At 44.9% G+C, this 14452-nt stretch overlaps 1 protein-coding gene across 1 annotated transcript in view; it reads right to left on the bottom strand.

Annotated features, from left to right (window-relative positions):
• Positions 1 to 14452, bottom strand: part of gpc3 (glypican 3) — an 83453-nt gene that overhangs the window by 65612 nt on the left and 3389 nt on the right. The window contains exon 2 of the mRNA XM_040174621.2: positions 9100 to 9261. Within this exon, the coding sequence (XP_040030555.2) occupies positions 9100 to 9261 (162 nt within the window). The remainder of the gene's footprint in view (positions 1 to 9099; positions 9262 to 14452) is intronic.

The raw sequence follows: 14452 nt of genomic DNA, 5'->3' as shown, positions 1-14452 counted from the left end.
CGCCAGGTGAAGGAAGAACCACAAACTGATGGAGGCCGAGCAGAAATTAAATGGAAAGCCTCCCAGCCGTGATATTCATTTATTTAGTTATGCATCAACCTTATAATTTACCACAGAGTGCCATTGAGACCAGAATCTCTTTCGCAAGAGATACCGACCACGACAGCGGGAGGAAGAAATCAAACACAATGAGACACACTCGTGTGAAACTGCAACCTGAAGTGGGTTAAAACAACTCCAACCTGCGAGTGAACTGACAGCAGAGTGCACTTTTACAAAGCGGAGGATGCGAGTCATAAACAAGGGGACCTTGAAGATTAATTCTTGAGAGTCCCATGCCACGGCCTGCCAGACGTGGTGCACAAAGAAAGAGATTGACAGGCAAACACCTTCAGGTCTTCAGGCTCGCCCCCAAAGAGCCGAGCTCAAATAACTTCAGATTGAGGAAGCGATACCTTTGAGTGAAAGTGAGAGGGAACTTTTTTGCCGCGACAACACATGAGCAGCATCCTCAATACGCCGGGCCTGGAGTGAGGGTGAATATAAACAAAGTGACAGCCAGGAATTGCCTCAATTCGACTCGGTATGAAGACAAATGTTCACTTTCAGAAAAAGCGTCTTGTTAATGGATGTGGCTGTTAAAATGCGATCCTGCATTTGCATTGATTCGGCCTGCAGAAACGGCTTTGATTGAATAGAACTGTGGGCATTTCTGGAAAGCAGATTTGTATCATCCATTAAGGGGAGAGAAGTCCCACATGATGCATGGAGATGCTGCATGATTCATTTAAAAAGGAGCCCATTAGCTCGGTAAGAGCTGTGTTCATGTCAATATGCTGCGTTCGCTCTCCACCTTGTCCTTCTCCTCTTTTCTCCCTCAGTCTCCTCTGCCCCCCTTCTCTGTCCCATCATATTCTCTCCTCCCCCCTTTGTCGCCTCTGCTGTTCACTTTCCCTCCCTCTCTACTCCTCTTTCCTTTTATTTCCTTCCCTTTCTAATTTTTGCCTTATCCCTCATCTTCCCTTTCCTCTCTTGTCTTTTGCTCTCCTTGCTCGTCCTCTACTCCCCTCCTCCTGTGTCTCCACTGTTGCCCTTTTCCCCTCGTCCTTTCCTTTCCTCTTGCCCTCCCCCTCTATCTCCTCTTGCCCTCCGCTCTCTTCTCCATCCCGGCACACTCACATGTCATCTGACGTTGAGAGAAACAAAGGCTCCGTCTCTCGGCTGGAGCTGGGAAGAGCTGTCAGTCCCTTCAGCTCTGTTTGATGATAGCATTTCAAATGACACTTTGATCCTCACTCCACACTGTTTGTTTTTCCTCCATGATGAAATTCAGCTCGAGAGGCGTGCAACAGGGCACATCATTAAAACGTGGCTGAAACGCAAAGAGCCCCGCTTGGCCCTAGAAGCCGCTCGTAACTATTTTCTGACACATCAGCGCAAAGAACACAACAGGGTTGGCGACGAAGGGATTGTAGAGAAGAGCGGGAATCCAGCGCCCACCCCACAGATAACGCTGCGCTGAGGCGACATCACAGCAGAAATCAAACCTCAGGTCTCAAAAGGCTGAATAGGAACAACCAGATGTAATGAGGCAGATCTGTCAGAGCAAAGCGTCTTCTGAGAAGACCACATATTCCTGTCTTAGATGTTAAGAAAACACAGAACAAGCGCCGATGCATTCACAAATTTATATGATCATTTCCTTTTAAAAAAAAACAGACCGAGCTCCTAAGCAGAGCGAACCGATCCTTCTCTCCACAGGTATTTTCGGAATGAATAAAAACATATAACACACACCTCCTAATCTCAGAGCAATCAGCTTTTGTTTAAAAATAAGGGTGGAAATGCACAAGATCAACAGCCCAAAGTGTAAGTCTGAGAGAGCTGCCTGTCTTCTCTCTGGGTGATAATTCTCCTATTGAAGATTTCCAGAGCCACAGCTGAATCATATGCAAATATCCACCCCATGCTGTGCTGCACGGCTGACAAATTATCTGCACAGAGACAGACGTGGCTCTTTTTGGTTTTGAGTGTGGTCATATCAAAAGACGGAGGCGCGCTTAAAAAATAAATTAAAAAAAAGGTGTGCTGCGAAGCACACAAGACAAAAACCCCACAGCGCCGTTAACAGGATAGCAGCCCTGTAGGGAAGAAGATGGCGAGGTCCCCCCGTGGAGACAGCAGCGCCTGGCAACCGACATAGAGCCCGCGCTAGATAAAACAAGCGGTTTGAAAAGCCAAACAATACAAACGGGACGACAAGAGGAGGCAAGAAATAATGAAAACCAGGGTTTATCCGAGAGAAGAAAACAGTGAGGGATTCTCATGTCGTTCTCTCTAACCAAAGTGATTATTATTACTCACCTGCTTCACTAAGGCTTCCACAGGCGAGTTACACGGGTTTCTGAACCGTTGGGGCGATCAATTCATTTGATTTCTAATAAGAATCGGTTTGAATCGATCCATGCTCTTGAAACCATCCTCCACACAATCATACTACAGTTTTTTGTAACCAGCTATCGTTGACTCACAGCTACCGTTGCCTTTACTTAAATGCCATACATACATATACATCGGCCTCTGTCATCAAAGACATTTTCACTTAAAGTAACTAAATAATTAAATGATGAAAATAACGGCTGATTTCAATTTAGCTCCTTTGGTTTGAGGCTCCTGGCATTGTGCACGTTGGCTCACTGATGCATTACGACAATTAAACATGGATGCACTTATTGTAAGTCGCTTTGGATAAAAGTGTCAGCTAAATTACATGTAATGTAACATGTAAAGTCTGCTGTGAGAAAGGCTTTTTTTTTAGCAATCAACCAGGTGATTTGTGAAGTGACTAACATACAAGTAACACTTTGTAAAAGACAACTCCACTAGCTTACGTCACAGCCGCTTGTCAGTCAGCTGAGGCAGAGGAGACACTGCAAATTAAAAGGGAAACAAGTTGTTTTTTTACTTTAAGACAAGTGAACCGGAAGAGCAAGAATGCTGACTTCTTGCCGGATCACATTACTAACTCCTGTCACAGTCAACTATTGTGTGTTGTGGTATATCATCTTGTGGTGTTTGACGTTAACGAAGCTCCAAATATATTTACAGTAATATAGCAGATTTAAAATACATTCCCATTATCTGCTCACACTTTTCTGTGTCTGCCTCAAACTATGTATTGGCAGACACACACACACACACACACACGGGGGAAAGTGTGGCACACACATAACATTCACACCATGTCATCCTTATTCAGCGGGAAACTGCACACAAACTTTCACTTTGTATTTGCCTTTGGTGATTCACAAGCAGCAGACTGGCTAATGAGACGGAAACTGAGAAGGGCGGCATCACCGGTGCGTCTACCTGGATGTTTCTGCACTCAGTGCTGCGTCTTTACCTGCAGAGGATTTGTCTTTCTCGGGCTGACAAAAACTCAAATAATCTTTCAGCTGTTCGCTGATAAGAGACACTCACATCCCAAACAGACAGCGTGCTTCTCGGTATCACGGCGCTTTATTAAGTGTCATCTTGCACAGGTTTGCCAGCCCAGCAGTGCTCAAAAAGTACAGAAAAAAAACTCATTATGAGCAAACCAAGAAGTGACGCATGACGATGAAAAACACGGCAATTAAGTGGAAATCAAATTACGAGTTGATAGAAGAATATGTGGTAATGGCGGGTAAACCCCATCGCGTCTGGTAAACGATGCTCAAAGGAATCCATTGGACATGGCAAAAAGTGCCTCTCCCCATCATTAAGTTATTAGATTAGCCCGGTGCAGCGAGTAAACAACTTTAGACATCTCGCAGCAGGCATACATCCAACCAGTCCCCGCTCTTATTGGATTACTACTTCTCCAGGAGACAAAACGACTCCACGGAGAGAGCGTGCGGCGAGGGGATGATTATTGGAAAGCGGATGATGGGCGGCACAGAAGAGAGGCGCGCTCCGACCCAAGACGCCCGCAGCACTTTGGATCGAGCGCCCGGGTAACGAGCAGGAGACGGGGAATGGATGCGCAGGGCAGCGAGATCCCATTTGGATTATTGGGTCCTGGACGGAGTGGCAGCTCTGGCCTGCCGGCCGCTGCATCATCCGCCTGCTGCCACATCTCGTTTGGGTTACTGCCACGGCGAACGTCCATTCAGCACTATCGGGGACAAATGAGCGCAAACGTCTGTCAAGGTCAACAACTGCCCCCACCTGGGCAACGGGGGGGGGGGCTGACATTGTAATGCCTTATTCACTTAGAGTAATTAAAACCCATCCAGAAGACGAGGGGGAAGTCGATGTCATTTTTTGAGACTGCTAATGAGATGCTAATTTGTTGGCCAGCTAGGAAGCAGGTATGAGGAACTCAAGGACACAAAAGCACATTTTTTTTGTCCGAGCGGAGAGAGCGCGGGCTGCTCGTTGTGTTTATGTCGGATAAAAAGATATGAGCCTCCTTTCAAGCTCCTTCAGACTCCCGCTCATTTACAGAGCGTGGCCGAAGGGAGTTCAGAGCAGAGGAGAGAAATCTCTCCCGCCTCGCAGGGACGAGTGAAGCCACATACAGATTGCCCTCATGCTGCCTGAAAGTAGTCCAAGTCAGACCTGTTTTCAAACACCCCACTGAGCCTATGAGCCTTTTATGGACTCATTGAGTCATTCCAGGAGCACCGGGCCGGCTGTCCCACTTTTTCTTTTTCTTTTTTTTTTTTTTCAGCGGATATCACACAGACTCTGATATCTGCACCCGCTCACGCTGCTCAACTTTCCTCGCCACATGTTTGACTACATAAGCAATGGGGCCAACCCTGTCCTCTCATGTTTATTAAGCGGGTTGGCTCTTTGGACTCCAGTGTGACTCCCCTCGGGCTGCAGAGGAGCATCGAGCTGAAACCGAGCAGACAGCGGTACGGTCTCTCCACCGGCACGGCAGTCAGGAGAGGCTCGTTTTCTGACGTGCCATTCTGCACAAACTAAATAGATCTCGCCTGCGGCTCCTGTGCGGCCTTGAGTTGTTTTGAGAGAAGTCAAATACAAGCTTCTCTCATTAACAGAGGGTAATCTAACTTTTGATCTGAAGGCTGGGGGATGAACAGTAGCAGCGCTGCTCTGAAGGACATAATCGCCTGGGAAATAACAACAATTAGACCTGCCAGTCACCCACAATGCAAGAAGCAGGTTTTTGGATGAGTTTCTGCTTTCTGAGTTTCGCCGCATGCAGAGAAAACAGAGGGATGGGGGAGGGAGAGGGGATGATGCAAGTTGTACTGTGTAATCACACCACAAACATAACATAAGTATTTCCAAAGTGTAAAGACCCCTTTCGCACAGCGTGTTGGAGGCAGGACTCTTTTGCCTTTTTGTTCTGTGTGAAAGTCACCAAGGCAGAATGTAGAGACAGAGTTGTTCCACCACTGAGTCACTCATAAAGAGTCCAGTCTGCGAGGCCGTGAAAAGGGGACCCTTACGCACGCCGTTTGGATGGCATGTTATTAGCGCGCGCCGACCAGTAGGAGGCAAAAAAAAGAAGCTAACGGAGTGATGTGAAATCCCACCTAAATGTTTTGAAAAAGCAAAGACGGCGTAGCGACAGAAATGTGGAATCTCAGTGTGAAAAGGGGCTCCGGGTTTTTGTACTTGTAGCCTTGAAGTAGAGCTTGGTTCAGTTTACACACATACAGCACCTTACACTCTTTACACCTTGCTTCTTTGTCTCTTTATGTCTCAAATTAGAGTGGAAGATGACTGAAACTCTATCTTAAAGTACTGTAGTGCTCGAACAATAACAAGTCATTCAAGCAGCAAAAAATGAAGTAACCTCCTTTTTTTGAGATTGATAAAGGAAATGTTTGTTAACAAGGTGTCAGCTGATTTTCAAAATATTGATAGTAAATATATTTGCAATATTTAATCCTACAATAAAATCTCTCCTCAAAGCATCCGCAGCATTACAACACTTAATGTGTTATGAGGTTATGTTCACGCACTCAAAGCAGTCTGGTTGAGGTGGGTCGCGGGCGGCAATGATTGTGATAATTGTTTCTCTGGAAAAAACTACTGAAAAGCTATAGTGCCCAAACAATTATGTAGTATATAAACGTAATTCACAGGAGGCCGGTATGCTACTGGAGGATGCAAGCTTACAGTAACCTATGCAATGTGCTTTTTTTGCTGTATTTCAACATCAGGATTTAGTGCCTCCAAAGTGAAGACGACACGCTGGTTGAAAGACAATGTTCAACTTTTTTATTACTCATGTAATCAGTACAATACCTTTGCACCTTTTGCATTACGTAACCTTTCCAAGTAACTTCCCGTTGGTACTCGCTGTGAGAAGCAAACTGATGTTGATAATCAACATTGTGCCCTTTTAAGACTCGTACGCTACAATCATCACTTATCCCCCTGACTAAAACTCAGCAAGAAATGTCATGTATCCACTCATCTCTCGGCTGCTTAGTGATGTGCAATGATACACTCCTCAGAAAATATTGGACTCCATCGTTTATATTCTAAATGAAATTCTTGCCATGCACAAGATCTGCTTCTCATTTGAAAAGATTAGATTTAATACAGCCGTCCTGCACAGCTTTAGAGATTCTCATTTTGAACTAAATTGACAGCATCAAGCCATCGAGCGCGAGGCAAGCACAGCACACGGGGGAAGATGACGTTATGATCTCGCTGATGTGAATCAAAATGAAATCCCAGTCTGTTCCATATCGGAGTGGATGCTGCAGTTCATCCATTACCTAGAGGTTCCCTGGTTTACTATAAAGAGATCCGATCACGCTCATTAGATTGCTAAATGGTATATGAGGCATTCTGTGCGAGATCCACACACATCATCAGAAATTCCTGATGCCATACCTATTTCCCGGTTTTTGATCTAGAAGAAGCTTTAGGTGAAAGCAGCCCGTCATCTCACCACTTAGAAGACGAACATAGGGAGAGAGAGACGTTTCTTTTTCGATTGTTTGGAGAAGTTGACTTCAAAAGAGCGAAAAACTCTGGTGGAGTGTGAGGCTTGGGAAAGCGGAGCAGGGCAGGTGGAGCTGCGATGAGAGAGGGATGCGGGGATAGAGAGAGCACTCAGAAAGATGGGAGATAGACGAGTGGAGAAGGGGAAACCTTTGATCTCTGGCAGAAACGTGCCTACGGAGAAAAGAGATGGAGGGCGGCAAAGATCGCAAACAAGGCATGCACTCAATTCCCAATAGCAGCACGAACACAGGGAGAGTAGACAAGACAGAAGGGAGAAAGAAAGAGAACGAAAAGTCACGCAGATTGAGCGAGGCAGAGAAAGGGAGAGAGGATGACAGCGTCAGAGGGAGAGAAGAAAAGAAAGGGTGAAAATGAAGTAGAGGGAAACAGATAAGACCAGGATGTTAAAAGGATTTTGGTCCGGGGGCTGTTTGGGGAGTTCTCTCAAGCCCTATGCTAAAGCAATTAGCATTGAACCCCTTCTAGGAAAGTGCAGGCAAACCGCAGCGGCAGCCTTTAACAAAGTTAGTGTGTAACAACCAAGTCAAGCAAACCCCTTGGTCCCCATTAAACCTCAAGTTTTAATTGGCATGTCAGGATGGGGCTGCTTTTACCAACCCGCGATCGCACCCCGCCTCAACTGCAAACCCAGAGAAAGTAAACAGAGCGCTGGATAGAAAGGGCCTGTGTGGCGTGATAAGAAAAGCTCAACATTAAATGTGAAAGGGATATATTTCATGCCATCTGTTGCTCATATGGTGGCACTGTTGAGGAAAATGTTATGTTTGCCTTTGTTGTCGGCAAGTTTACTTGAAACCAGTTGCTAAGGTTGAAATCCGTCACGTGAAACTGAAGTTTTGATTAAAGTGAGCCAATGTTGTTTGGAAAGTTATAGAGAATGACATTAAAACTTAATATTAGCACAATTTATATTGAGTAGACGAGTAGCAGAAGGCTAATGGCCATCGCTATCTTAGCAGTGACGACACAGCTTACCTCCACCTAATCCAAAAGTGGGCAAACAGTTGAAGTTTGGGTGTAGCTGAGGCGGGCCGTTTCAAACCGTGTTGGTATCAGCTAGCTAAGGCTAACAGGCTAGGTCATGACCAGCCAGCTAACGTGTTGCCTGTTGCTACTGGAGCTAGCATATAAATCAAAATAATAGTCCTCCTGCCTTCTTGTTGCCGTAGTCCTGTGAGATCAGTGTATATAGAAAGAATCAAGCATGAGTGACACCGTCTGTTACTCTAGGATTTACAATTCCTGATGTCACGTTTAAAAGTGATGCTTGCAACACGGAGTTCCTCCATTTTCTTTTTTCCAACACGATGCACGACCAGAAACCCGGTTCGGGCGATGAAGGTTAGTGACGGCTGTGAACGGCTCCCACCTTCCATTCAAAGTGGAACTATTCCATTCATTATAAGGCATTATTAAAAGGCCTTTGTTGCTGCTTGATTGACAGTTTTCTTAAGCGCTTGAGAACATAGATGGTAAAATTGAGAAATGAGAGGAGGCAGCAGAGTTCTTTAAAGCATTCAGCAGGGGGATACTGATTTAATAGGGTGCCGCAGTTCCTGCTGACTCCACCGTCCCCTCACCCACTTTCAGCAGTCACCTGCCTCCCCCTCGTTTCAGCTGACAGCAGTCCAACTTCAGGGTCTCCTGGTTTGACCATTCCTACTTTTCTTACATCCACTAGAACCAGTCACACCAGTCCTCTGACCTTGCTCCTCTGAGTGTGATTCCCAGTTCCCACCGCTGCTGACAGGCGTTTTTCACACTGTAAATACACAACAGCCTCCACTGACTGCAGTGCGTCAGAATCTCCGGAGGCTGACACTCCACGGAACAACATGTCTGGCACCGACGACGGGGCTACATCTGAAGTCACTTTAACCACATGTCTCACTGCATGTCCAACGTTTAGTGGAAAAGCAGCTGAGCAGCTCTTCCCTGTCTGCGTGCATTACCCCTTATGCGGGGACGTATAACCAAGGAACTGGGTACTTACCGCGCCGATTTATGGCCGTCAGTTATCGGACTTGAAAAAAAAAATGCAATTGTGGTGGTGAGGATTTTCTGTGCCAGTTGAGACCAACTGTGCTCACTGCTTACCTTGGAAAATGGCGGCGTTCTGGATGATGAGACGCTTGAGTTGAGCACTGACAACCTGCAGACCAGACTCCAAGTTGCTGCGCGCGGCTACCTGGTACCGCTCCTCCATTTTCTTTGAACAGCAGGTCGGGCCTTTGGTTTGGCATACCTGCAGATCTGCACCTGGCAGAGAACAAGACAGAAGGCTGGATGAGCAAATGAGCTGCATAACCACTTTTGTTCAATTTTCTTAAAAACAAAAAACAGAAGACCCTCTTCCTTTGCATAAAAAAAAGAATCAGCTGCATACTCTGCATGCTAAACACAGGAAACCCTACAGCAAATTCTGCTGCCTTAATGAGATGCGATCATTATGTGGAGGCTGTTATATTTAGCGGGGCCGCAGTCAAAAATAAATAGTAGCAGAGAAATAAAAGACGTATTTTGATTGCTCATTCAAGCAATACTCCAGAGCTGCGTTGTTGTCCTTCAGATAAATTTGGTCAACAGAATGTTTTTCACACCGAGGCAAATAGAATTACTTTTTTTCCAGTCACAAAAATAAGAGGACGGAGCAGTTCACGCAGGCAAAACCCAGTTCCACTACGACATATATACACAACATAGTGACATTGAAGTGATCACACAACGCTTCTGACGTTACAGGTCGTTTACGCAAATGAGGCGTAGTCAGAATTTTTGAAAAGGTGAGGAACCATGTTACGGTAAAACGGAAGTGACGTCCTACAGGATTAAGAGCAATTCTTTTCAATTGGAAAAAAAAACAACTAAATCTTAGTGCCAAAGGCGATAAAGACCACGCGGTTGGTAGGTACCTGATGGAAGATGGCCAGGGTGCCTCAGCTGCTGAGACAGCCATGACAAGTGAACTGCAGTTTGGTGCCAAAAGGCACATCCGTTACAAAAGAACCCTTCTTCATTGCGGGGAAAATGCCTCTGCAGTGGCGATGTCTCGGCAATGCTGTACAACATGTATCCTAGAAGTTTGAGCTACGAACACGCGATTGAAAGAGAAAGGTAGTGGAATACACGCTTTCCATACACGAGCTATAGATTTCACTGCCTTTTCCCAAATCGCTCCTCTAAAACGATACACACACAGACATCAGACAGACATAAATAGGCCACAACCATCTGAAGTTTAAACACAGAAGAGCGCTCTGCCTCTCTCCCGTGTGACGTGCCAGCCTGCGTCTAGTTGTCGGCGGGATCTGCTGCCGCCTCAGAGGCGTCAGTGACAAGGGCCTGATGGATGGAGTGGTAAACAAATGTCAGGGGAGTCTGCCAGCCACTGGTTGGGATGCAGGGGATAAGAAGCCAAAGGCTCCGGGATTAATGTGGAGGGAGGGCCCGGATTGTGAATATATATACATATCAGAAAATCTTGATAACAAGCGTGTCAAAAGACAGACGAAGGCTTTTTTTCGAGATGGAGGGTTTATCATAATATGAAATGTGAATCTATTTGAGGAGTTGCCTCTCTTCAAACAATAGATCCTCAGAAACAAAAGCCAGACTGCAACAAAGAGCAGCCGGCATGGAGGGAAGTAAAACTAGCAGGAGATGCAACAGTGTGGCGGTCTTCATAATTAACAAGTGCTGGGAAGTCGAGCGGCAAACTGCTTTAAGATGGAGTGTGTAATGAGTGAAACAGGCAATAAAACTGTCACATGGCACCTTTTGTATGCGTACTGACAGGCTTAATATCTTAAATCAATACCAACAAAGGACTCCTGACAGATAAGATCAAGCTAATTTCAGACTGCTAGGGCCTAAATTATTAAGCTGTCAATAGCACCGTAGGTGGGAAGAGCGCGCGCGGTACGGGGGAGGAGACGGGCGATTTAGCAATTATCTCCCGCAAAACAGACAGTCGCATTTGCACAATTATCGTTGCTGATTCTTTTTTTTTTTTGTAGATGATGAATGTGTTTCATTATATCGCGCCGAGGAGTAAGTGAAGGATTCGACAGGAAAAATATTCCCTGTGGAGCTTCACAAATAATAAAAATCCCAACGTCTAAATAAAGCTTTCTCTCTGACTGACAGGTCACTTGGGGACCTACTTCCTGCTTGCTTTAGGCTGAGCTCTCTCATCCCAGCCTCCCCCTTATCTCTCCCCTCCTTATTTGATATATATATATATATATATATATTATATTCCCTGTCATCCCTACACAGTTTTGTTCCTAGCACGTTTCCCTTCACCTACCTTGAGCTTAATAGCTACTGGGCACCATCAGCCTCAGTTCCATCAGCCCCGTTGTTGGCTAATTACGGTTCTTCTTCTGGTGCCCTGATATCTTTTCAGAGAAAACTAGGACCGACGAGGTGCAAGGCCAGCAGCAATCTGGCTCCAAGGTGAAGCCTTTAAATGATTACTTTCAATCAATACCGGGAAGCGGGTGGGCCGGGCCGTTCAACATGCAGAGCAGCTGTGGTTTTCATGAGTGTCGAGGCCTTAATGGCTTTTTGAAAACGTATTGATCTCCCTCCGTTTTGTGACAGTGTTTTTGGTTTTTTTTATCCTTTATTGCTGCTTGGCTCCTAAAATAAAAGTTTCTCTTCAAATGCCAAATATATATTTTAAACTCCAGTGGGGGCTGCCAGAGTCCTGTGTGCACGCAGAGAGGGGTCCTTTCACATCTTTAACAAGCGGTGGGACTCCAAGACAAGGGAACTAGAGGGCAGCCACAAATACACTGTGTGTCTCTTGGCTTCCCGGCACCAATTAGAAAGCTACACTATGCAAGTTTAATAACTAAGACCATGGGGGAAAAACAAGTCGTATTAAAATATAGAATATGGTAAAAGCTGTTCATTACAGGCATAAATTATGCATCAGTTAGCAGTGTTGCATGGAAGCATGTGGGACTCCTCTCCGGGGCAAAATGAGCCAGTGTCCTTTTGTAGAGACATCAAATGAAATGTATATTTCTTATACAATCTCTATTACAATCTTCCTAAGGAACGATAATGTCATTAACTACCAGGGACTAAAGTATTTTCTGGCTTTGTTGACTCCATGTTGAAAGTGTTTGATGAAGCAACAATTTGAAAGTGTGACTGTGAAAGAGCCCGGTCTCTCAAACTTATCCACCTATTAACAACAGCAGGAGCATTTGTTCTTTTGTTGTTGTTTTTTCAGTAATAAACAAACCGGTCACGTGACCCCGCAGCTAACTAAGAAAGAGGTCTAGGACCTGTCGTTGGTATCCTGCTATCAAACACCATGAAAGTAGAGGAGGGTACAAAAAAAAGAGGAAAAAACATGTTGTCAAATACGAGGCAGCTGGATCGCCTCGGTAGCAGAGCGTCCACACACAAGAGCGCACAATTCGACAAACAATATATTTGGGATCATCTTCCATCGCTCTCTTTGTCCTCAACTCTATGGAGCTAAAAGACTCACAGCAGCAGCTACATTTCAACTCTTTTCTTATTAATATCGCCATGTTTATATCTTCCTCTGGATGACGCTTACATCATTATTAATACTATTTCTTTGTTTATTTTATTGTATAGCAACAATGTAGCGAGGGAATGATATCAGCATCACCATTTAAAATACAATTATAATCGATTCAATTAAAAATGACATTTTAAATTAACGTCCAAATGAAAAATATGACAAACAAATGTCCCCTGACTTATAAATGAACATGTAGTGTAACTGCTGCCTGGGCCTTTTACTCTCCCTCACTGACCGTAGTTATTTATTTTTTGAATACTGCACACACTGAACATACACGATATGCTCCGGTGAACCGTGATACAGTTACAAACCTCTTGAACCTTTAGGCCACACTCTCCCTTTTCCCTAATGTCCCATCACCGCCACTACAATGACACGCGCACTCTCCAAAAAATACACATCTAAAATAAATCTACAAATAAGTGCCAGCTGTCAGCTCGGCCTCCAGCGAACTGGTACTATTCTTCCATTTAGTGAGACTGTGATGCTCCTCCGTGAATCAGGTCAGCTGCTGCTGTCAGAGATCCGCCACGTCCTCCACGCCGACGGAGCCGCTCTCACACTCACGTCCCCGGGTAAGTGCTCTCGCACGTACACGACTACCCGGCGCCGAGTGAACCGACACCCAGCCTCCATTTCCCCTACCGACGCTCCAACCACCCACAGCAACAACAAAGACATGAGTGATGCTCCTCCAGCACAACTCGGTGTTGCACATCTCCATCGTATCATGTTGGGCTGTTGCTTTTTTTCTTTTTTTTTTCCTGCTCTCGCTTTCTTTTTGAATCATGTTGGCAAAGAGAGAAACTTCTGTATTTCGGTGTTCTGCCCCCTGGCACCGCATGCAGTGTTATTAGAATTCTGCTCTGCCTTCCTGCGGACTTCTCTCTGAATCAGATACCTCCCCCACACCATACAGCACAGCGATGCAGGCTACTTCATGGCTTACCATCATCACACACACACACACACACACACACACACAGATGGAGAGATAGAGTGTGATACTTCCACCAGTCACATCCCGGCAAGCCATTCTGAACATTAAATGTTCTAATTAGCTGCAGGCCTCGATCGTGTTAAAAGTCCTGTTTCACTTTCTCGTGAAATACTTTGCAGGTCAAAACTCAGCAGATCTTGATGACAACCGTAAAAGTTGTTCTGTATCGATTAATGGCAAGAATGTATTATGGATTAATCAAAAGAAGGGGAACCCAAATTGTAAAGTATGTCAGAAGTGGCTGCATATTTCATGATTTTGTGAAAATGTAAAACAAAAGCTCATTACGGCAAAGGGGGAAGAGCTGCGAGTTATGAAAATCCTACGAAAAGAACAAGGTGGCTGCATGACTGTCTCGTTCAGGAAATTACATTTTTAAATTTTCATTTTAAATATTGTACAGACCGCTGAAAGACAGTTCAATGTCATCGCAGGATCTAATAAATAAAACACTGGAAACGGGACTGGAAAGTTTTTTGTTGTTTTTTTTAAAGAGTGCACATTTGTCTGGTGAAGAACTTGGATATTATCTATTGAGGAATGGAATGTGACACAACAGGTTTTTGAGGATTAAGAAATATCTTGCAGCAGCTTCTTGCACGTGAAGCTGCACAGAAATCCTCCACAAACAATATTGTGACCAAGAATGAGTGAAAGGCAATGAATCAGTCATCCATGATGTAACGTTTGGTAATAAAACTATTTCTGTATTCCCACTGGAAAACAATACGTCAATACTACGTTACGAATTAGTGAACTATGCCACTATTCTACACAACTCAAATATTTTACAAAAGGCCCCAAAAATACGTACCTCAAGGGTACACGTACTATACTATATAGTTCAGAGAAAGCTTGGAGAACATTTATCAGAGAGC

Source organism: Gasterosteus aculeatus, chromosome 4 (genome assembly GCF_964276395.1).
Source record: "Gasterosteus aculeatus chromosome 4, fGasAcu3.hap1.1, whole genome shotgun sequence".
Taxonomy (NCBI): Eukaryota; Metazoa; Chordata; class Actinopteri; order Perciformes; family Gasterosteidae; genus Gasterosteus; species Gasterosteus aculeatus.
This window is presented reverse-complemented; position numbering and strand designations above follow the sequence as displayed.